Raw genomic sequence first — 25,865 nt, 5'->3', positions numbered from 1 at the left:
CACGAAGAAAAATGTTCGGTATCCCATCAGGTCCTGGACCCTTATTTTAATTTAGCGATAACATTATCTTTAGAAGCTCATCAAAGGTGAAATCAATACTATCCATACCAGTGTGATTACTAGACATGCCCTCCAGGATATTTTCAGCCTCATCTTTAGATACAGTATTCACATCAGTATATATACTGCTAAAAAAATCAGCAAATAGATTACAAACATCTTCAGCACCTTCCGCCGTGCTGTCTAACCACATCATCGTCGTTGGTATCCCCTGGTTCGTATTTCTTTTCTTCCTTAAGTAACTCCAAAAGTACGCCGGATGATCGTTCAATCTTTCCTCAGCTCCTTGAGTGAACTCTTCATAACACAGCATGCTTAGCTGTTTGCATTCCTCCCTTAATCTGCTAAAGGTCTTATAATGTCGGTAGTCCCCAGTTCTCTTATATCTACTATGAGCAGCTCTTTTCCTTTTTATTTTATTTATCAGCGAGTCTTTAAACCAACAAGGGTAGTTATAATCTTTTTTTACCTTCCTAGGGATATATGTACTAATACCTTCTTGTATGGACTCATAGAAGTACTCCACAATGCTATCTACGTCCGGGAGTTCATATATGGGTATCCAATTTCTTCTTAAGTATAAATTATTTAAAGCACCATAGTCTCCATTCCTGAAATCCAAGTATTCAATTAATTTATGTTTCAATACATTCGCTTTTATGATTTCCAAACCTAGCGTGGGATGATACTTATCCTCCGGCACCATTGGCATAGTTCTGTGAGATGGCATATTACAGTTGGTAAAGCATTAGTCAAGATACTTGGCATCACAATTTTGTACCATATTGATTTGTGATAGTCCATTTCATATCCATTTCATATCCGGTATATTATAATCCCCAAGAAGAACGATCCTGCAACCCGGGTATCTATTTATGATGCTAACTACGTCCTGTATATGCTTTTCATAAATGTTTACGTCACTATTCGGAGGAATATACACACTGCCAACGACAAGGTCCTCTTGGTTTAATTTAACCTTGATAAATGTTTGTTCAATATCCTGATGAATAACCTGTAGTTGATCAGCTTGATACTTTTTTTTTATCGTAATTAATACTCCACCTCCACGTTGCTTTTGGTTTGGTAAGATATCCCTGTCTCGTCTAAATAGAAAATATGTGCTATCCACCACCTCACCATTAGGAATACTATTATTAAGCCAAGTCTCTGTAATGCATACAATATCCGTGCTACTAGTTGCCAGCGATGTTATGAAAGTTTTTAATTTGGTACGCAGACCCCTGACATTTTGATAGGCAATTGTAATATTTACTAGTTTATCATTATCTTTGGTTGTACCCGCCGAAAATTTTCTTTTTTTTCATCGACATACGATTCACCAAAATTATACTTAATGACTAAATTGCTTTCTCCAGCTTCCTGCCTACTATTTAGTTCCTTACGGACCTCCTTAAGTTTATCTCTCTGCATTCTAGTAAGATCCGGTTTGAACCACACTGTGCCATCCTTTGGTTTTACTTTAAGAACTTGCCTGGCTTGCTCCTTAGACTGTAAGACTATTTTTAAAGGTCGAGCCTTATCACCCACCATTTTACCAATTCTATTAACCTTAATTTTATCAAAGTTAATTTCACAGTCTTCTGACACTAACTGCTTAAATCTGTCCTTATCTTCCAATTGTCTGTCAATACCAGTATCCTTCTTAAACTCAGGAATATTAAAACCGATGATGCTATCCTCTCTGCGCTTCCTATCCTCCGACTCACGCAACACTTCATTCACGCTAGGATTTATTTTTTCCAGTTGATCCAACCGTTTGCCAAGCTCAACTGGACCCTTGTCATTCTTGTTACCTAGCTTTTTCACGTCAGAGTTAGCCTCCTTGAGAGATCTAATATCCTTTTCCATTGTCTTCATGTCCTCTCTGATGCTTTTTAACTCTTTCTTAAAGGGATCAAGGTGTTTGCATAGTAATGTTTCCATACATTCCATAATCATTTTCTTCGATGAAACCTCGGAGTCTTCATCATCATAACACTCCTCATCCTCAGACTCCACAATACTAACCTCCAATTTACAACTACTGCACACCCACCTATTGATGCCTGATTTTTTGAAATCAAGGGCTAATTTATCAAACACCTCGTTACTCAACCCACTACACTTTTTGTGGTACCATTTTTTTGCAATTAAAACAACTTATACTATTAGAATTTGCTTTAATTATTTTGTCACATTTTACACACATATGCTTCGTAGGCGCCATCTCGCCAATTTGAAAGTTATTCCAAAACGTGTCGGAGGTATTTTAAAAAAATTTAATTTTTGCAAAACGGGGTGAAAACAATAATTTCCCGATTTTCGAAAATCTTTGATTTTCTTAGCGAGAAGTTAAAAATTAATTTTAGCCTACAGAGCTTTAAAAAACTAACCAAAATTAGAGCCTTTCCCAAAAATCAACTCAATGGAAAAATTCAATGAATCAATAAACATTTTTTAAACTTAACAAAAAAAACATCGTACTTTTCGAAAAATTCTGAAATCTAGAGCGATCTCCCTAAAACTGAGGATTTTTCAAATATTAAGAAATATCTGTACTTTGTAACTAATAAACTATGATTTTACAACAATCTTATTTATTGAACAAATTTTTTTTTTAGGTTTTCGTGCTAATGCAGTTTGATCCAGGTCTTGAATACAGACCGAATAGAGGAACTCGTGGAAAAGATGATGCTTCCTGACTGTTGCTGTGTAGCGCCCTCACCGATGGACCGTACTCTTACATCTAAATTGATGTAAAGGACTGTCAAGTTACGTATATCATTTCCCGATTGTCTACAATCTTTATCTTAAATAATAATGAAAAAAATATCTCGTGATAAATTATAGATATCCAAGAGTTTTTAAATTTATCGTAAATAGAATTTTAAATGCAATTAAAAACAACTTGTAATAAATTAAATTGTACGTATTGCTTCACATAAATCATCAGCAATGTTGGGTATAAATAAATTTTTGATAATTACATTCATGAAAAATTGTCTACCCAAATAATGCAAGGGACTGGCCGAAAAAAATATACTAAAAAAAAAACAAAATACATACCTTTTTTCTCTGGGGAATTTTCAATTTTTGTTTCTTTAATGATGATAATTATTTTACACTGATGAGAAGTAAACGTTGCTCATACTATAGTCGTTACGATTGAATTATATTTTAATTTTTACAAAATTGGTCAAAAAATAAATTTTTATAAAAAACGACATTAAAAACACTATCATTTCAATAGTGCAGCTTCCTTAAAAGCAGCAGAAATTTTTCGAGTGAAATTGATATTTTGTACTATGTAAGTAGCAATTTTATCTTAAAATTAAATTTCCGATACATATATATATGTATATATATATATATATATATATATATATATATATATATATATATATATATATAAATATAAATATATATATATGATTTAAAAATGATAATAAATATAAAAGACTGAAGATAAATAATCGGGGAATGGTACCATAAATTACTCAATCCTGAGGGCTGCTACACTTCAAAAGTAGTTAAGTAAAAAAATAATTAAAATCACATCTACTGAAAGAATAAATTGCTCATTCTCCATCTACTGACAAAGAAATTCGAGAGAGGATGCATATAAATATATCCGGATATATATGCGTATGTATATAGTGTATGTGTATATATACATACACATATACAAGTATATGTGGATGTATATATGTATGTAGAAAAGCACGAACTCTTTCCATCTAGAATGGCGTCCACACCCAACCATCGTTTTTTTCATCATCTGCTGACAATCGAATAACCAGTTTCACTTGTTAAACATTTTAATTTTCACTGGCTGACCCTTTTAAATGGAATATACGATAATAAAACGTTATAATTAAAAGAAAAAAATCTAAAAATTGTAAACAAATTATAGGCCTCGATGAAAGTGTTAACTTGTGAAAATATGATCTACAGTTATTATATTCTAGCCTTAAGCGATTTAATTGAGATAATTAAATAAACCTATGAACAAAATTTGTAAATTAATACCGTTGTTTACAATCCTATAGAAAAGTTCATTCATGATCATTTTCAAAAGATGTGAAAAATAGTGATAAACATGAACATATAGAATGGAATAAAACAAAATAAAAAATTTAAATAATTACGAATTCTAATATAAAATCAACTTAGCAAAGTGCGGGACGTATTTTTACCTCGTGTGTCTTGTTTGCGACTGACGAAAATATAAATAATAATTGATAAACATAAATTAAATTGATTGTAATAAGTTTATTAAACAATGGAAAAAAATCTACAGGAGCTTATGTGTCTCTATGTATTTACACTGATAAAATTGATTAGACAAACACGAAAATCGTAATTAATCTAAGTATAATAACTATAGTAATATTTAGGAATAAAAAATTTAGAATTAAAATAATCCTTTTCCACAATGACGCGTAAATAAAATCGGTTATATAATTATAATTGTACATGTCGTAAAATCATGCAGAATAATTAAGGTAATATACTTAGGCATACATGAACACTTTTCGTCTCTTTTATATATTTTTGTGAAATTCACGTATGTATATATGCGAAAATAATTATAAACTTAAATATATGTATATATATATATGTATATATATATATATATATATATATATATATATATATATATATATATATATATATATATATATATATATATAGGCGATTATAATTGTATTATATGAAATATAATTATGTAATTATAATTATTATGTATAGTATAAATTTAAATAATTTAATAAGGATATAAAATACGTATAAACAAATCGTACACTTGAAATTCTGAGAAAACTAAAAAAAGCACGCATAATATTTTAAAATGTCCAAAGTATGATCAATTGGAATTTGCAACGTTGTTGAGTGTTTTAAAAATTTTCAGTGTGTAATTTATGAGTGATTTAGCTATTATTATGGCTATTAGCGGTTCATTTTATTAACGATTGAAATTATACTGTTAAAAATGACTAAAATGAATTATAATATATGAATATAATTAATATAAAAAAAGAAACATTACATTTAAGATGAAAGATACCGAAAAGAATTAAATAAAATAGCTGTGGTAAATGCTGCCATGTCTGTATAATGCATCTACTTCTGATACCGTGTATAACTGCTACCGCTGCTGCTACAGCTGCTGTTGTTGCTGTTGCAAATATTCACGTGCACTGTTCACTGCCATTGCAGTACGAGTTAAATATATATATGACAAAATTTTATTTAACTTTTAAAAATTCACCTTCGGCACATAATAATTGAGATAGAAATTGAAAATTAGAAATAAACTAAATTCTTAAAAAAGTATAAATTCTTGATCCTGCAACTTTATGCTCATGAAATGTCATGAACTTAAATTAGTATTGGAGTATCAAAAATGTGGTCTCCAATTCCTTTAATGTTATATATTATTGAATCTATTGAATGTGACTTTTAGCTTAATATTATAATCCGTAAATATACATTGAAACTCCAATTATGATTCGAGACATCAAATTAATTACATATTCCACGTTCAATTATTTTTAAGTCAGTCGTGCAATTTAACTTGTTTGAGGAAGTTTCAACAGAATCAAGATAAAAAATAATATTGCAAATCAACAATTATTTGATTATTTTGACATAATTTTTCTAGTATCTAGGGAATACTTAAAGTAATTTCGATTTTTTCAATTCATATATTATTGTCTAATAATTTTGCCTTGAGAAAATGTTTGAAATTATTAATAGGAGTTGATTATCAATATACTTCCGGATTAAAATTCTTTACATATCTTCGAGTTTTGTATAAAGATTTGATTTAAAAACGTAAAAAAAAAAAGTTGTTTTTTTTTTTTACGTCAACTGCTATGGATCAAGAATTCTTGAAGGATCAGATAACCTCTACATATAGTAAAATTGAATAATATTTCGATAAAACCATAAAAATGACTTTATTAGAGTGCCGTAGGCTTAGAAAAAAATTTTAAAAGTTAAAGAAAAAATTAGTACCTTACGTAATTGAATATTTTGATTTAAGTTTGAACGTTTTACATGGCCACTTGAATTATTATAACAATAATGATGTGAGATGATTTATATAAAAACCGTCTGTGTTAATAATATTTATTGTGTGAATTTGAAAAATAAATTTATGGAAGGTTATAATGAAACGTTTGATATTACAAAATAAATTTAAATGAAGACATTAGCAAAATTTAATAAGTATGCTTGATATTATGACTAACGTGAATTTGATCAATTATTTGTGAAACACCACCATCCATTATAAGTAAACCATAATTGTATTTATATTTTGTAAGAATTATGGAAATATCGTTTGTTTACAAATTAAAATCATGAGATTGGATTCAATTTCAGTCAAAGGGCAATGGATTTCTACAAAAATTTATTTAACAAATTAATTTATTAAAATAATATAGTCACATTATTATACTGACTGAAGTTTATGTACACATTTATTTGTATATTCCAGGATCATTTGTGGGAATTAAAGAATTTCATTCTTTCAAATTTAAGAACAAAATAAAATATATGAAAATTTCACAGAAAAAATATTTAATTAATGAAAATGACTACAATGAATTATGTACGAAAAAAAAAAAAAAAAAAAAAAAAAAAAAAAAAAATTATTAAATTTGAGTAATATTAAAAAAAATGAATTCGTCTCATAATATACTGATCCAATTTTGATTTTAATATTGATAACTATTTTTCTTCACATAGCATAAATATTATTTGTATTTTCGTTAACATCACAACGTTTTATTTTAAAGCAACTAATTATTTTTCATAGGAGCTCATTAAAGAAATTAATCGATTTATTTAATTTTCACGTAACTGACACAAAAAATTTTGTTGCGTCCTCCGACGCTGATCGTTCAATACGTAAGTATGATTAAAGATATACGAGCAAGAAACAAAAGTGGGAATGTGCTTCAATTGTTGTACACTGAATAAAACGCAGTAACCGCTCTACTTTTAACAATATAGATGTTCATTTGATATTAGTTGGTGATTTAATGTATTTTTATGTTAATCATCCTTCTTTGTTAATTTATACATTTTTGGCTAAAAATAATTGTTAATGTAATTACTTGTATAATTATTTTTTTTGTTCATTTTCACTAGTAATTTTCGAGCTACAAAGGTAAAATAAATCTTCAGGGATCACTTCATAAAATCAACATTTAAAATACTCACGTTAAGAGTTAATCATTGAAGTAAAGTCCCCGGTTACCAATTTACAAATTTTCAGGATATATTTAATCGTATTGAAACTTCAAGTAAAACGACTTGTATTTAAAAGATGCTATACATGCTGCTCATACATCTTTAAGATATAATTTTATAGAGTACTAATATTTAATAATTTATCCTCTACATTGTACATGAAGTAATTGTAATGACGTAATGAGCTGCAACTAAGAAAAGTAATAGTTGTTTTTGTAAAATCTTATTCATCGTATTCCTTGATTAAGTAATATTATGTGAAATATTTCAATAATGCACTAATCAAATCCATTAATTCTTAAAAATCCATAATCATTACTTATCAAAAATGATATTAATTACCACTAATCTCTTGCGTTATGGATAAATGTTATACTACATAATACGTTTATATGAGTATATTTGGAGAAAAGTATGTGTCTGGAATAAGCCTGATATGATAAAAAATGATAAAATAAAATATAAAATTTACGATGAAGGTTGGACATAAGTAAAAACAATCGATTAGTCTCAACGTTGTTTGAGATTAAGATAGATATATAAAAAACAAATTGGCGCGCAGAGCGCTTGCCATTTTCAATGCCTCATTGACCTCATCTAATGCTTTTTTATCTGTAATTTTACAATTTATGTACCAATGAGGAACGTTGTTTTATCATGTTGTTGATGTTATTGTTAAAGAATGAGATTCAATATTGTAAATAACTATATATTCATTATAATTGATAATATAAATAATAATTATATACATATAATATAAAAAAAAAAAAAAAAAACAAAAACAAAAAAAAACCTGATACACCTTTCTTTCCTGTGTTTCAGGTATTATTGGCATCTGTATTGAATAATTCAAAAAATTTTCGTTATTAAAGCAATACTTTTTATGTTATTCTACAAATAAATCAGATACTATTTTGAATTTTGTCAAAATAAATCAGTTTATAATTCAAAATTTCTTTTTTTCACTGTTTTATTTTAAAATTAATTCATTCCACCTATTTTGTAATTTTAGTAATTTATTTTCAATAAGTGTCATTACACACTTCAACTTAGGAAGCATAACATCTGAGTTTTTTTTTATTTCTTGTGTTTTGTAACGTTACATTTTATGTTAGAGTATTGAGAACTATCGTGATTGTGTGTTGGTAAGTGAGTTGTCTCGATGATGTCGAACTGCACTGCGGAAAAGTGACCCATGTACCATGTCGCCTGGTCAGTTACCGACGACTGAAATTACCCTGATAGCCAGCGCTTTCTCAGTAAGTGTTGACTCCCAGCAGTTACGGTTAAGTTATACATCAAGTTGGCGGTAATTCTTCACTCAACAACAGTTGTAAGCAAATTGACAGAAATCTACGGCCGCAACTTGAATACAAGTTAACAATCAAACTTGTAGTTAAATTTCCTTTCAACTTTACTACAATTTGAAGGAAATACTTGTACAGCAAGTTTTGACGTCTATTTGCAGAGTAAGTTATAGGTAACTAATAGGTAATCGCTCGCTTTGCCAACTCTTTCCGTCAAGTTTGCTTCAAATTGCGGACGTAGATTGACAGTAAGTTATAGGTAAGGTGGCTATCAGGGTAGGTTCCGCCTCTTGGAGTGAGGTGATTACTGCAGAGGAGCAACTGAAATGTCGTCGCCTCAAAGTACGGGAATTGGGCAGGCTCATGCGGTAGCTTGCGGTTACCAGGCCTTGATTGCGGTATGCTCGAGGGTAGTCGCGAGCGCTGTTCAAGCTCCCAAGGGAGTGGAATTACTGGTAGGTCTGGGGCATTAGTTGTGTGGGAAAGTAAATGTAGGAGTATGCGTGTCCAATAGTAGCGTGAAAAGGAGTTGAGCGCATGTGGCATGAATGTAGTGGGGGTATCGTAGGAGGCAGTCTGGCTGGAGTAGTGAATGAGTAAGGGTTGTTTTGTGTAGAAGTCCGGCTTGGGACCGGATTAATGAGGAGTTTTGTAAAGATCCTCGTAGAAGATAGACGTACCGTGGCTGCTAGGCAGCGTAAAGAGGGAGTTAGTTGCAAGCTCTAGTTGAGTGAGCATCGTGCTAGAGAGTTGACAGGCTCTCGTATCGAAGCTGGCATGTCTCACGCCTGCTTTTATCGTAGATGAATGGCCCGAGCTATTGTCTTTGTTTCGGGTTCTTTTGGGACTGCTTCCGCAATATTTTAGATATCCATTTAATTTATTTTCCGATTTAGAAGATGGCATTTTAGTTGGAAAGGATCGATTTGTGTGGTAGATACCGTTTAGTCTCGTTTTGTAAGGAAAATACTTCCTCTGAAAGATCAAATCATGACCCTCTCTTCATAACCAGCATAACTGAGCGGCACCGCGATATTCTGTTATCGTCGAGGCCGCTCTTGGATTTCTAGGAACATAAAACTCACGTTCTCGTATCCCGGTTGCCGATATCGGTGAAACAAAAGTCGGTTGGCGCTTGTCGGGGTTCCGAGAGGATTGAGAGGTGGATGAGGTGGACGAAGTGTGACGTAGTGAATTATGGACTGCCGTGAAGATCTGCCGCGTAAAGAAAAATCGACGTTACAGTTTGCTCAATTACTCTTCTATTATTTGTTTTATTATTCTTATTATCGCTTTATTTTAAATCGCTTTTAAGATTAAGGTCATTAGCGACTTCTATAGAAAAAATAATTTACATTGAATTATATTACATTACGATAGATAAGATAATTTACTTTTAATTAGCTAACAATATTTTAATTAAATTATTTCAAATAATTTGATCAGTTTTAGAAACGAAATTGCACGATAGCATTGATCTTGGTTTTTGAATATTGTCTTCATGTCATTTGACATTCCTTCATTTGATCTTTCCTGGATTAGTTTTTTACAGTCAATCATGAGCTGTTGCACAGTTAGAAAATCTCCACACTTTGGACATAACTCTGGGTTGGTTTTGGTAATCAGATAAATGTGTCTTAGGTTTGTGTGACCATTTGCATTAGAAGAACCGAAATCACCACTGCCTTTGTTTACAACAGGAAACAACCAAGAAATAATTATAATTGCTAACTCTGAAATAGCAAAACCTTTCCTTTTTTTGAAAAAACCGCCTATCTACGTTTTTCCTCGTGAAAAAGAAAATGAACCACCACTTAAAAAATTTAAGGTCCAAACAACAAGTCCTGCATCAAAAAATCAAGAATCGGCATCTACATCTATAGATAGTATATACTAATAATATAAGAAATAAAAAAAAATCAGAATCAACATCTACTAATAGTGAGACAAATAATCTGGCATCAAAAACTACATCTTCAAATATTAATACAAATGACCTGGTATCGAGATCTAAATCGACAGGTTTAATTACTATCACTGTTAAAAATTTCTATTGTAATTTTACAAAAAATGTATTGGAAGCTAATAGGCAAAACATTCATTTAAAACTACAATCGGGTATTGTAATATTACAAAACATATATACCTCTGTGAGGTTACTAATTTTACAAAACGGTTTTGTAATTTTACAAATATTTTGAAAATTAGCAAAGTTTGCAAAATTACAATACTTTCCTTCAATTTTACTTGAATTGAAATAATAAAAAAGAAAAATTTGACTTAATATTTGTTGTGGTTGATTTTTATGAAGCGCTGACTAGATTTTGTACCTTACGTAGACCTATTTTTTACAACTCAGATGATATAATGTGAAAATAATATTTACTCTAACTAAGAATCGAACGCGAGCCGCGTGCTTGCCAGACCGATACCTAAAGCCCTACGCCGCACGACCGATACGTGGTTTAACATCTTATTAATCTTGTAAGCTAATCCTATGTGGTGATTAAACATTGCGGCTTAGTATTTATTATTTACATTATTTGTCTTATTTAATGATGTTTATTGATGGAAAATAATTAACTTTTACATTATTTATAATTTATTGAACATTATCAAAATTAAAGTCTAACATATATTCATTCAAATATATAGATTTCGAAATGATCGTTTTAGCGTAATATTAAAATTTATAAAATATAAATGATGCCTCGAATTTATTATTACAAATAAACAACTATAGACTAAAAATTAGTAAAAATAAATATGAAGGACATTGTTGTTTTTTGATACATCAGTCTCATTTTTGTAAAACTGAAAAGTATTGTTTTTAAATTTGGAAAACAGTGAAGTAGAATTACAATTCGTGTAATATAATAAAAATTGTCTGGTAACATTACAATGTACTGTGTAATTTTACAGTGAAAATTGTAAAAATAAAAAAAAAGCTAACCGGTGATGTTAGCCGAGTGGTCTAAGGCGCAAGGCCTATAGAGCACTCGGGACTGGCTCACCGGCCAGGTGTGGGTTCAAATCCCAAGCTGGTCTTAGAAACCATCTTGGTTGATATTCGACCCTCGCCGCGTAGATTTAAGATTTTCATAACCCAAAAAGACCTCAACGCACCACTTCCAACAGTTAGTCGGCGATATGACCACAGCAGTTAAAACCGACTCTAAATAATAACCAATTAAAAAAAAAAAAAAAAAAGCTTTTAAAATTTTTTATGAAATTATTGTAATATAAATTACAATAATTTTTTGTGATTTTACATACAATTATGACGAATCAGATCACAAATAATGTTTGCAAAATTAAAAATCTTTTTCTTACAAATTGACGAACGGTTCTGTAATATTACAATGCGTGTGAGGTTTATACATGAAAATTGTAAAATTACAATACATCTTAATAGATTTCCTGACAGGTGTTGGAAAATTACATCAGTTGTATTTTATTTTGCATTGCTATACGCTGATTTGTAATTTTACTTATTATTTCTTTTTAATGTGATTGAAATTTTACGAAAATTTTTAACAGTGTAGCAAAAATCCAAATGTGAAATATGAAAACTGTATATTTCACGGCAATATAATTAATAATTTTTATCTTTCTAATAGTAAAACTACTGAGATAAATTTATAATTATATAAGTTTTTATTACATAAGTTTCATTTTAATTATAATACATGTGGTGTAATTAAAATTAATTCTTATTGTTGCGAAAATACCACATGTTCGCGCCTGAAGTGTGGTAAGTCCGCAATCAACCTCACCAGAGGTGCAGCGACTCACGCGCACTCTGTACGTCATTTTCCGAATTCAACATCTGCCGGTGTGCCAACCGGCATAACACACCAAATCTACATGCTGCAGTGACCATCACGTGCATATTTCATTTCAACTCAAGTCTCAATTTATTTTCTTTGTGCTCAACTCTTTTACACAAGTGTTCCACGAAGACGTTCAACACCATTGGCAATTCAGGTATTAATCTTAATTGTACATCAAAATAATTCTCATCTTAAACTCGTTAAATAATTATCAGTGAAAAATGCCGACCTTGTAACTTCACATACCGGTAAACCGTTGAAATTTTGGCAATTCACGATAACCTTGTGCTCAAACACTAATCTCCAGTCAACAGGGATTACTTTTATTCGTTTTTAATATATTAATGAAATATGATTCATCATTCAACAATTCAGTAATCAATTTTCTTGCTTATTATACCTGGCTGAGGTGATGTCACCAAATACCAGACACTCTCTTAATAATTCAATACGCTGGTTCTCTCTGATGACTGCAGATTTGTATCTAGAGTTCACATTCAGACTTCGATCAGTGCTCATCACTCGCTTTATCGCTCGTAATCATATTGTCGCGTCATTAATAGTGATTAATGTAATTCGACGTGCTTAATTCATGCAATGAAACGTTATAATTTCAATGTTAATTTCGTTAAAGTAAATAATTATCATCGCTCTAAACAATCTCAATATTAATATCGGTGGTTGACGTCACGAATATTAATAATCAGTTCTCAAAATTCTCGTTCAATGATGTTAATTAAATACTATTAATACTCGGGTCAAATTAATCAATTAATTAAATACAGTATTGTTAATAGTTTAAGATTCATGTGTTCAGTAATTTAAAACTGTGATATTTTATGAATAAACGATAAAACACGAATTAAAGTGAGAATATAGCTTCTTTCCAACATCCCGATCCAGTAAAATAAATATTTAATGATAAGATAAATTACACTTATTAAAAAAAAAAAGACTTACAAATTCAATTATAATAAAGTTAATAACTTAGAGTGTTATAAAATGAGTTTTATAATTATGGTAAAAATATATAGTCATATATAATAGCTAAATTTGTCATTAAAGACAAATTTAGGGAACTGGGGGAAATAAAGGATAAAGGGGGAAGGGGAGGACCTTTACTCAGTAGGAATTTTCGGTAACTGAAAAAGTAATTCGGACAGCCCAGACCGGGAATCGAACCCGGATCGTTTGGTTACGCGCCAAAGGCTCTACCAGTTAAGCTATCCGAGACACTGTCCGTAATTACTATTCAGTCACCTAATAAGGCCTATCGAGTAATAAACACCACCGTCCATCTTACGGTAAAAAATATATAAAGATACTTATATAAATATAAGTAGTGTAATATACTATTTTTATCTCCCTACGGAAACATCAACTCAACATAATTCAGAAATCTTCATGAACAAAGTGTCAATCAGTAAATTTCTTTAAGTGATTGAAAATCTACAAAAGTGCTCACAAAAAGACACCAAAATTTCCAATTTTTTTTTTTCAATACACGTAATTTAAAAAAATTAATTAAACAGTGGTTTCATTCCAAAAACTCACAATTTTTTTTTTTTTTAATTAAAAAAAGAGCTAGTCAAAAATTAAAAATAAAAGTTCAAAGTGTTATGACTGAAAAATAGAATCTTGGAATTCGGTAGCTGGACTATCGGAGGTTCGGATAACAGATGAATTTCCCTAACGAAAGGATCGTTAGGTTTTAATTTATGGATTTGCGAAGGTGAAAACCCCAGATAGGGCCCCTTGGAATAGACAATGACTCGAATAATGATTCAGCCTTGGATTAGACGTTTATCTTTATCTTCTTCCGCTGCTTGGCTGCTTTCTTCTTCCTGCTGACTGGAGATCGAAGATTGAAGGTTCTTCTTAGCTTCGAAATGATGATACACTTCGATTCGGGTATTTAGTTTGTATATTCTGATTAGATGGCCCTATGGGCAAACACGTCTTAATTTACACTATTCACTTATTAACTATTAACCATATAAAATAAAGATTGAAAGTTTATGAGTTCGTAATCGGAGTAATGACTCCGGCAAACAAAAGTTCGCCATTTAAAGTTCACAAAGAAAAATGTAATTTGAAAGGGGACCAGGTCACCGGAACTGCGAGAATCTCGATTATCGTAAATACGAATCGTGGCTCGAAGAATCACTATCACAGAACTCGGAAATACCGTTAAGGAAATCGAAATGAATAATTAGGGAAAAGATGATTTGTGAAGACGGTATTATAAGCGGGGAGGCGGAGGGGTGTCGCGAGCAGCGAGAGCCGACATCACGGGACACATCGACGAACGTGAGCCACCGCTACAACTTATGTTTTTAGTTCAATTATGTTTAGGAAGTTAATTATGTTGTTTATTATTAATTATTATTATCATTATAACTATTATTATTATTAAAAAATTGTTTAGGAAAAAAAAAGGATATTAATAATCACATCGTTCCATTAAGAATATTTAGAGTAAAAAATTGTTGTGATTAGTTCGCCATCGCTCCGATAGATGGCGGACAATTTCGTCGTTTTGTAGAATGTTATGAAGGGTAAAATTCTACTTATTATTATTATTGTTATTATTAATAACGTGAACACAGATTTATATTACTGAGATATTTATTTAATCAAAAACATTAGCACAGGTATTGTAACGGTATTATACTATATTCAAAACAAAAACTATTATTATTAATAATAATATAGCACCATAGCTCTGGGAGCTGAAGAAGTGAGGTTTTTCCTCTGGCCGGTGGTAGGCGCTCCGAGTGCTTGGTTGCGACTTGCTGCCGGTAGAGGCGTGACCGAGGAGTCAGTGCCGCCACAGTTTGTTCATTCGTAGTAAAAACCGTCGAGCTGATATAAGCGAATTTGCGTAGCAATAATTTTTGTTATTTTAAAGAACAAAAATTTACTTTACCTGAAATTAAGAATTAATCAAATATTTTGAATAAATTCGAAATATCTAATTAATTATGTTTTGTTGATAATCTTTTATTTCGAAAATTATTTTCTCTAAGTCCCGGCAAAAAATTGTATGGGAATGAATTTGGTTGAAATTTGTAGTGATCTGATAAATTGTTTGGTGAATCTGATATTTGATCGAAGTGAGATTTATAATTATTTTGGGAATTTTCCGAAGTTCGACGGCGAGCGATAGATGGCGACAGTTCGCCCAGATCTTTTGCCTGTAGTAAAAACTTTTGGGTTGATAAAGCCCAAAAGTTTACTGTCGATAGGCAACCTTTTGCTGGTTCAATTTTCTTGTCTGGAGACTTCTAGCCGAGGAAATTGAGAAGAGAGTCCACTTTACCTGGTGTGGACTACCACAGGTAAGTAAACTTGTCTACCCACGAGTAAAGGCGACTCTCCATCTGGAGGCCTTCCGCCGAAAAGTGACATCCACAGCCGAGTAGGTGGGGGAGAGGTGGATTATATTCACTCTTCCTTTGGGTATCGCGAATAGGGCCTGCGGGGCGGCACTAGTCACCTGTCAGGAGATGGGCACCAGAGGGCCGACGAAGGGGTGTTAGCGACGCGTTTTTGTAAGTACGACGGGAGAATGTTTTCCTTTACCGACGATGGTAAAATTAAAGTTTGTAATGCCGTGTATGAGGGAGATTTTGGGATAATTCGCCGTTTATTGTAAAATGTATATAAGTTTATTTTGTTTAAATTAGAATAAAGAGGTTCTGTTTTGTGTTCAATGTTTAAATTTTTGGTTTTGATTTGAATAACATTCATCCTCGTTAGAATCCTGGATTCCGGCGAGCTAAATCGAGCCGGGGGTAAAATAAGTTCGAGAAGTACCCGTTACAGACTAATTAATTTAATAATTGAAGTCCGCCTATACGTGTCAGGGTATAGGACTCACCCGAGCTTTAAGGCAGAACTGTTACCTTGTAAATAAGCTGTCAAATTATGGTGTTCGCGATTTTTATCACCTCCGTCGCGATTTACAAGAGGGGCTACTAATTAAACAATTGGTTCTTTTGATGAGGTGACAATGCGCGGTAAAATGTATTCTTCAGCGACGAGTGAGTTGTCGCGCAGTTCTGGTTGCTGTTCCATAATTATGCAAGCGCTGCACTTCGGCGGGAATGGAAGGCCCTGTATTATATACGGTATACCGGATATAAAAGCATCCCCCCCCCCCCCCAAGGAAGGGTGCTACAGCATCTTTTCTTTCGCGAACTCGGGCGTCTCATTTTGATGAAAAGTTCATGCTTGCTTACAATTTTGTTTAGATAATTTTTAACTTCCCGCTAAGAAAATTGAAAATTTTCAAAAATCGGGAAGTTATTGGTTTTACCCCGTTTTTGGAAAATCGAGTTTTTATCAGATCTCGACGTTTTAAGGTCTCAGGAAGCTTCCCTGACTACTCCCGCGATGCTGTGTGTGTGTGTGTGTAACCCTTTTATAACTTTTGAACGGCTCGACCGATTTTATCGCGGTTGGTGCCATTCGAAAGGGCTTGACCAAACTTAGATTTTGAATATACTTTGAACCGATTTGGAACGGTAAATTTTGAGAAATCTCAAAAAAACTACAAAAAATTTTTTTTCAAATGTAGTTTTTTTGAAATTACTTTCAAACGGCTATACCGATCGATTTTAAAAACTAATTAGCTCTTAACATCAAAAAACCACGTCGATCGCCACCAGCCCGGTTAAAATCGGTTAATTCGTTCGTGAGTTATCGTTGTCGAAAGAAAACCGAGAAAAGTGTTTTTTCGAAATAACTTCGAAATTCTGAGTTCGATCAATTTGAACTTGAAGATTTCTTACGAGGCTTGAAAAACTGCCTCGAATGCCGTCAACCGCGTCAAAATCGGTTCATTTATTCAAAAATTATTGCGGTTTGAAAATTAAAAAAATAGTGTTTTATTAAACCGGGAAAAAATGATCAGACCTGACCATGCCTATTCATGTATGATCAGGCCTGAAATTAAACCTGATCAGGCCTGTTCATGTATGACCAGATCTGAAATTAGACATAATCATGCCTGATCAGGGCTGTCCATGCCTGTTCATGTCTGAAGTGTTAAATACGCTCAGGCCTGATCAGACCTGTTCATGCTTGTTCATGCCTGAAGCGTTAAATACACTCTGGTCTGATCAGGCCTGTCCATGTCTAATCAGGCCTATAATAGCCTCTGCATAGTCAGAAATATAATGAAAATTTTTTCATTGACGAAAAACACTTTTTTAGTGATGAAAAAATGAGCAAAATTATTTTTATCATTACGTTTAAATAATTTTGGAATAGAAAATTTGTTACATTTCCTGTAGAATGTCTTGGTCTGCTCTGCTCCTGCCTAATATTAAAATCATTACTGATTTTATTATTTAAATAAATGTGATGTTATAATGAGATTCGGTTAAATAAATAAATTAGGACTATCAAAATATTTTATTAAATCAATTTTCATCTTATATTTATGATAAACTTATTCGATACGTTATGTACTTCATAGAATTGTTGTCACATAAGATAGCAACACAACAGGCCGGAACTTCAAGGCACACGGTTATCACCGAAGTTAAGCAGCATTGAGCGTGATTAGTAGTTGGATGGGAGACTGCTGGTGTTACAGCCGTATAATTATTATATGTAATCATTTTTTTTTTAATTTTAATTCATTATAGAGAATTGCGTATGACTCTATCAAGTACTATATCCATAAAATAAAGCAAAATAATTAATTAAAAGTTACAATGGGCTTTCAGACCTGACCATGTCTGATGTAAGCTATAAAGAAAAAATTAAAAAAAATTAAGAATTTGTGTTAGCATGGATGCATTTTTGAATAAACTTAAAGCAGCTATAGTGTAGTGAAGTGCACAAAAAATAGTGATTAAATTCGGATTGAATTTATATTTAAATTTTTATTTGTCTAAAACAAGTTTCAACACCAAATTTAAAAAAAAATTGAAATTTCCAAAAAAATCAAAATTTTCAATAAAATCCAAATTAAAAAAAAATGAAAATTTAAAAAAAAATTAAAACTTCAAAAAGGAAAATTAAAATTTCAAAAAAAAAAATTTTAAATATTCAAAAAAATCACATCTTACAAAAAATGAAAATTTAAAATAAACATAATTTTTAAAAAATCTATGAAAAAATAATTATAATTGATTAAATTCATTAATAGTATATAATGAAGCTTAAAACTTATTATTAATCATAATTAATCTAATTATTCAAATTAAAATTTTCCCGTCAAAAATTGCAATTGAAGAGAATATATTCTTTGCTTGTTTTTTAAATGTACCGAGTAATTTTTCTTCTGCTCAATTGTATAAGTGATGAACTTCACGCGGTGTCATATGTGTAAACATAACCTATAAATACTGTTTATTTCTTGTGAACTCATGTAAGTATTGTCGATGATTTAATTATATCTAATATTTCTGCACTCAATTTATGAGGTTATGTTATGACATATATAAAATTAAATAATTAATTTTCAGTGAAGAATGAATTATGAGTTTAAATAAAATTGGATGTGCTCGTGAAAAAATGGAGTCAGTTGGTGAACCTCCTGCCAAAGTAATAGGACAAAACAAAATTAGTTTTAGTAACGTGTATATATTTTATTCAAAATTAATTAAAATTATTTGTTCGTTTAGAAAAAGAAGCAAGTGGAGTGTAGCAGATCTTCAGATCCGGGTGAATCTATTACTCGTTCTGATAGTTTCACTTTGAAGAACATGTCTGGTTCACTGCCGCGTATACTCGAAGATCAAATTATAGATCTCAGTCATAATAAAGATAATAACAATAATAATAATATTATTTTATTCGATGAGGTCTTATCTCAAATTGATCTTCCTGTTGATAGTAATAATATTGTACGTAGAGTAAAATAAGTTTGAAATACCATAGTTTTAATTTATTATATATATTATTTTTATATTTGTGAAAGAAGTATTTATTTATTTATTATAATAGTTTGAATTTTTCAAATATTTTTACAGAATCATCCTGAATTATCCAAAGAAGTTTTATCTGCTCTAACGGTATTTTTTATTCTTCGACATTTTTGCTATTTTTTACAATCGTCTATCTACCTTGTTATAAAAATTTAAAATATCAATTAATTGATTATATAGGAATTAGAAGAGGTTCTCTGGTCCAGAGCTGAAGGAAAAGGGATTTTCCGTTATTATAATCAACATAAAGCCTTCGATGAAATCCACCGAAAGAGGTTAGCCAATTTGATTATTCAATTTGAAATAAACAAATCTTGTGCTGGGTTATCTTTAAAAGGAGAGGACAAATTAAAGGACTTTGTGTAAGTAATAATATTCAATAATCCTAAAATAAGCAGATATCTGAAAACGTTTCAGTTTAATTAAATAAATAGATTACTCCAAAAAAAATCTTTTGAAATCTTTACTTACGTTTGTTCAAAATTTTTACTTTTGAAAATTTTTTTTCATTTTTCTGACAATAATTTACTTGCTAAAAATAATATTTTTCATTTTATCTCTCTGTTAATTCCTATACTATTATTAATATTAGTTGTATTCATCACCGTTCAATTGACTATTCATATTTTTAATAACAATTTATTATTTCATATTCTAGTATAACAACAAATCAGTTGAAAGAATACGCAGATTTGAATACTCATCTTTTCCCGAGTGAAGTGAACGAAACTTATTTTATACCTACTCGGAGCACAAAGAAAAGAAGAATATTGGCCTCTGGAAGACTATGGAATTGTTATAACAACGCGAAAGGGCGACTGAGGGAAGACTGTTTGTTACGAAGAAAAATCAATAATCATTATAATGAAGATATACCTGGAGAAGTTCTTTCTAGTAATTATAACAAATTTATTATATTTTAATTCTTATATATTATAAATTATATATTATTAATTGCATTTTGCAGGACAAGTAAATCATAAGATTGAGAGATTAAAGGCGGGAATAACACTTCAGCTTCATGATTTATTAATATTATGGAGTGAAACTTTTGAAATTTTATTTATTTATTCATTCATTGTTGTTTGGCCATGGAGTCTAGGCTCCTAGCGGCCATCATGGATACAATTATTTATTACAAAAAGTATATCGTATTAATATATAATCGTATATAAAAATATAAAAAAGTAAAAAGTAAATAATAATGCACTATCATCATCACAACATTACTCATTTATCATTCATTATAATTTATCAATCATTTATCAATCAATCAGTTATTCTTTTAAATTCGACAGATAGAAATTAAAGCATGAACTCCGAAATTCCTTAAAAATACATTCATTTGTACAGTCTATTGATAGTTTATTCTACGCCCTTAGTGCGCTAACAATGACCGACTTATCATATTTAACACTATGACAGTTAGGGAGTACTAATAAGTCTTGTCTATCATCGCCTCTCCGAAGTCTAGGTTCAATTGTAAATAATTCACTATGGAATAGAGGCATCTGACGCATTTTAATTGCCTTGTAAATCAAGCAGCAATAAAAGAATTTACGTCTAGTTTTAAGTGTAAGCCAGCCTAAATCACGGTAATACGAAGTAACATGTTCATATCTGTTTATCTTAAAAATATAGCGCACACAAGAATTTAACTTTCTTTGCATTTTAAGCTGTTGTTGTGCAGTTACATCGCTATAAACTGCAGCACAGTAATCAAAGATAGGCCATATTAAAGTGGTAACAAGTTTTTTCCTTGCGCGTAAGTTAAAAATGTTACCACACATTTTTAATTGAGCAAGAGTTCTCATACTTTTATAACATACATCATTTACTTGTTCAGACCATGATAATTTATCATCTAAGATTACCCCTAGGTATTTTACTGATTTAGAGAAGTTAATTTCTATGGAATCTATCTTAATTTTAGGCGCTAAATTACGTAATTCATCGTCAACTTTAAATACACTTCCAAAAATTGCTGCTTTTGTTTTACAAGCATTTAATTTTAGACCATTTTTGTCACACCAATTATTAATTAATTTAATTTCATCATTGAAAGTAATAATAGAGTATGGAATTTCGTTAAGTTTATATTTTAAATATATTACTAGATCGTCCGCATAAAATTCGGCAAGAATATTTTAAAAATCAATATCAATCACCTTTTCCGTATTTTCAAGAGTTTCCGCATCTTCAATCCGACGACGGAAAACATTTGGTATTATAAAAAAATATAATTTATGATTATAATTATTTAAAAAAACAAATAATTTATAATAGATTTAAATTATAGATTATAAGTGATTTTGATCGATTATATTCCGGTCATGGTGATTTGTTTAAGAATCGTTTTCCCTTAGTCAAAACAAAATTGATTTCAGTTCTGAATGATGCTAAAAATATCAAAGGTGATAATAAAAGTTTTTTAACAGTAATCTCCAAATTAGATTCAGGTAACCATGTAGTTGTTTATAATTAAATATTATTATAAAGTCATAATATTGCTTAATATTATCATATTTACTTTGTATTTTTATTTAGATCACCAGGTTGCGGTAATTTTGTATTTATTGCCATACATCATTCCCATTGGACGAAAAGGAAGGCCGAAAAAAAATGAACTGAATTCAGAATCTACCGAAAATGCTGAAGTAAATAAAGAAGAAGCAACTTCAATTAACAATGTTAACGTCCGACAAAACTCATTCACTGTTATTGTGCCAGTAACATCAAGATTATAATTAGTGTGGAAAATTTTGCTAATTATGTAATATTTATTTCTTGTTTAATATTCGCAGGAAAATAGAACGATTCAAGCTGAACATAAAAAATTAGTTAACCAGCTGAAGAAGAAAAAAGAATCTTTACAGCCTACGATTTTTATCAGTGGAAATATCATTAATATTCTATCTGTAAAAGTTTACATTGATGAAACGGCATATTCCGTGAACTCATACGTTGATGCTGTTGATCTATGTTTCAAGTTGTTCTTCGTACTTGACTGTACATATCCATTCCCTGCAGCAACTGTATGGAATTTTATTTAATGGACATTTTATGGGATTACAAGTAGCAAATTATCATCGGGAGCTTATGCAATTTATGGTCATTTAAAAGAATTATTCTCTAAGGATATATCTTTATAAGATACAACATAAACATATTATAATCATTATCTTCGTTTTAAGGTTTAATAATTATTTTGCAGTAATTAAATGTTGAGAATTATTGTTGTTAAAGTGATTAAAAAAAAAGTGTTTCAAGAAGTATTTAAAAAAGTTTTCGAAATTAGTATTCATTAAAAGAAATAAATTCAATATAACTGAGTCCTAATTATATTAAAAAGATCATACTAAACATATAATCAAACGCATTGGTTCATGAAAAAATTCTTACCGCAGAAGGAGATAAAATAACAAAATGGATCCTGAAAAATCTTTCAAAAATATTTTATCAAATGAGTAGATTTTGTTGCTCTAAAATAATGTCACCGAACAAGCTGAGTCATTCATTCCATATCTTTTTAATATGAATGATATTCCGAGAAATAAAATTCAATTTATTATTTCTTTAACCGCTGAATTGATTCAGAAAATTTTTAGTGACTCATTAGAAAACATCAATAACATAATTGACTCAAAAACTCAAAATTTAGAATTAGTGAAATATCAAGTCAACAAAGTGTTTAAAGTGACGTCTAACCCTTTTAAAAACTTGAAATCTGAGTGAAAGCAATTTAAAATTTTCAATGATAATGGAACCTTAATTATGCCAGAGCCGATAAAGATTGGTGAGAGATTTGAATACAAAAACATAGACGGCTCAAATAATCTAGTCTCTACAAATATATTTGTAGAGAAGATTCCTTTAGCACGAGTATTAAAATATTTTTTCCAATCTTCTAATATATTAAAGGAAACATTAGAGTTCATGCGATCATTGGAGTGTGAAATGAATATCATTAGTAATTTTGTTCAAGGCACTTCATGGAAAAAACAACGGTCATTACTCACTGGAAAAATTGTTTTTCCTTTGTTTCTGTTTTTTGACGAATTTGGAACTAACAATCCCTTAGGGAGCCATAAAGGTATTAGCAAGTGTGGTGCTCTGTACATAAACTTACCAAATATTCCTCCTCAGTACAAGTCAAAATTGGAAAACATTTTTCTTTATATGATGTTTAATCCATTAGATCGACATCATGTGACCGATGATGTTCTTTTTGATAAAATTATCTTAGAGTTAAATAATTTAAGAAATGAAGGAATTAATATTGAATTACCTAATTGCTCCATAAAAGTTTATTTTCAATTATCATTAATACTTGGAGATAGTTTAGGTGTTCATTCACTTTTTGGACTTACCGAAAGTTTCAATGCCAAGTATTTCTGTCGATTCTGCAAAACTGAAAGATCTAATATTCAAAAAATTACACACGAGAATCAGTGCAAGCTTCGTGATGTAAATAACTACGACAGTGATCTTTTACGAAATAATATATCTGATACTGGAATTAAAAATGCATGCGTTTTTAACAAAGTTGAAGGATTTCATATAATGGAAAATTTGTCAGTTGATCCAATGCATGATTATCTTGATGGAATTTGTCCTCATGATTTAGCATTAATATTACACTACTTTATTTATCAAGAAAAATTATTTAACATCGATCAATTGAATTGTCGTATTCAAGAATTTAATTATGGATGTAATTATAATCAAAATAAGCCCCCAGAAATTCTTGTTAGTCACCTTCGGCAAACTATGCGCTTGGCAATGTCTGCAGCAGAAATGTTGGCTTTTGTGCGTAATACTTGTGTGATATTGAGTGAATTTGTAGATGAAGATGATGAATATTGGAACCAATTGAAATATATGAAAATCATGATTGAAATTGTCACGAACGGAGTTTGTGATGGGGCGTAAAGGCTATGAAATAATGCCTAAAACCCAACCACTAGTTTCCGTTTGATAACTAAATTAATTTTTATAATTTTATACGAGTATATAGAGCGGTACATATACCGTATAATTCCCGAACCTTACTATGTTTACAAATAGTGGTTAAGAAATTTAAAAGGATGTTAGGATCTTGCTGACTTCGGCCTCGAGAAGCCTATTCTACTGTTTATGAATTGATGTAAATTAACTCTAAGTAAATCAAAAGAAGAAGAGATTTAAAATTTCAATAGATTAAGTTTTATTTTGGAGACAAACTTGTACATTTGAGGGAAACAAAATATAAATCATGCATTAAAATGTTAATATGTATATAATAGAAAATTTTAAAATTAAATAGATGAATAGGTTACCTTTTTGACTTGTTGCTACCTGCTGAGACAATGTAGGTTACTAGAGTAACGATTAGAAACACTTTACTACTGGATGTTTACTTAAAATTTGACTTCGCGTTTCGCGACAATTTAAAATGCGCCCTTTTTGGCGGAAAATTATATTTTTGAATCAACGCTTTTTGCGGAAATTAATGCGTACAAAGAAAGTTAATAAAAAAACTATTTAAACTATAATCTGGTTCACGTTTCCGACCAAATAAATTTCTGACTGATCCGTGATGCAGCTATTTGAATTTATTTGTTTCGTTGTGCAAGACTTACTTCTATATCGGTTCGAGGTACGTCGATCACCGGGAATAGAATGCTCTAGTGATAACAGATTACGTTAGTGCTCTTTAAAATTTTTGAAAAGCCTAACCACGAACATCAAAATAATGTCCGGAGCACAATAAAACTGTCGGCGTCAAGAACATCGAGACTTCCGAAGATTACTGTAGACTGATTGTGATAATCTTTTAATGAGCTTATAAAGGGACATCAATTTTGATGTAGTGGGAAGACAGATGGTACCGATGCATTGGAAAATTCTAGAAGTCTCAATGGCATGACTCAAATTCATGTGCGTTTCACGTGACATTGAGCAACCATCGAACATGCACTAGAATGCGGTCATAGGCAAATACAGGTGCTAAGGGCGATACGATTCTTCACCGGAAACTCGAAGTCTAACCGTTTCCCAAGACAAAATGTTGAATTTACTTGCGTCAGAAGGTAGCATCAAGTGTACAACTATTATAATATTTAATAAACGTGTCAACCACTTAAGTAAATAAGCAACTGAAAATTAAGAAATACAAAAATCAAATACATATAAAAAAATGAATGGAAATTTAATATAAGAAAATTTATAGGAGTGAAAAACAAGATGACAAAATTTGGCACGATATGACCCCTACATACGTCACAAAATCATCAGAAGCAAGGTTGTGTCTACTGATACCTCTAAGTACTTCAGTTCGTACATCGAAAGCTACTTACAATCTCACATCAAATTATTCCCGGGTAAAATGATACCGAAACATCATTTTCTTATACATTACCCGAGAATCTTTGAAGAAGTTGGTGTCATTTCACACATTTCCTGTATACGAAATG

The 25,865-nt window shown here is 30.7% G+C and overlaps 2 protein-coding genes across 14 annotated transcripts in view; both read left to right on the top strand.

The window, feature by feature from the left end:
* The window catches only part of Slo (calcium-activated potassium channel slo), a 213,314-nt gene extending 209,915 nt beyond the window's left edge, over positions 1 to 3,399 (top strand). For all 13 annotated transcript variants that reach the window (XM_074240314.1, XM_074240313.1, XM_074240312.1 and 10 more), the window contains one exon: positions 2,685 to 3,399. In XM_074240314.1, coding sequence (XP_074096415.1) covers positions 2,685 to 2,765 — 81 coding nt within the window. In that variant the 3' untranslated portion in view covers positions 2,766 to 3,399. The remainder of the gene's footprint in view (positions 1 to 2,684) is intronic.
* Positions 3,400 to 18,750: 15,351 nt separating this feature from the next.
* Positions 18,751 to 20,972, top strand: LOC141525764 (uncharacterized). Its single transcript, XM_074240385.1, has 7 exons — positions 18,751 to 18,851; positions 18,949 to 19,027; positions 19,108 to 19,329; positions 19,456 to 19,497; positions 19,591 to 19,772; positions 20,069 to 20,304; positions 20,378 to 20,972. Exons 2-7 carry the CDS (start codon positions 18,962 to 18,964, stop codon positions 20,518 to 20,520), a joined length of 891 nt encoding a protein of 296 aa, XP_074096486.1. The 5' UTR covers positions 18,751 to 18,851; positions 18,949 to 18,961; the 3' UTR covers positions 20,521 to 20,972.
* Positions 20,973 to 25,865: the final 4,893 nt, after the last annotated feature.

The sequence above is a fragment of the Cotesia typhae genome, unplaced genomic scaffold, assembly GCF_013202065.1.
Source record: "Cotesia typhae breed Kobodo isofemale line unplaced genomic scaffold, CoteBio_Ctyphae contig_27, whole genome shotgun sequence".
Classification (NCBI taxonomy): Eukaryota; Metazoa; Arthropoda; class Insecta; order Hymenoptera; family Braconidae; genus Cotesia; species Cotesia typhae.
This window is presented reverse-complemented; position numbering and strand designations above follow the sequence as displayed.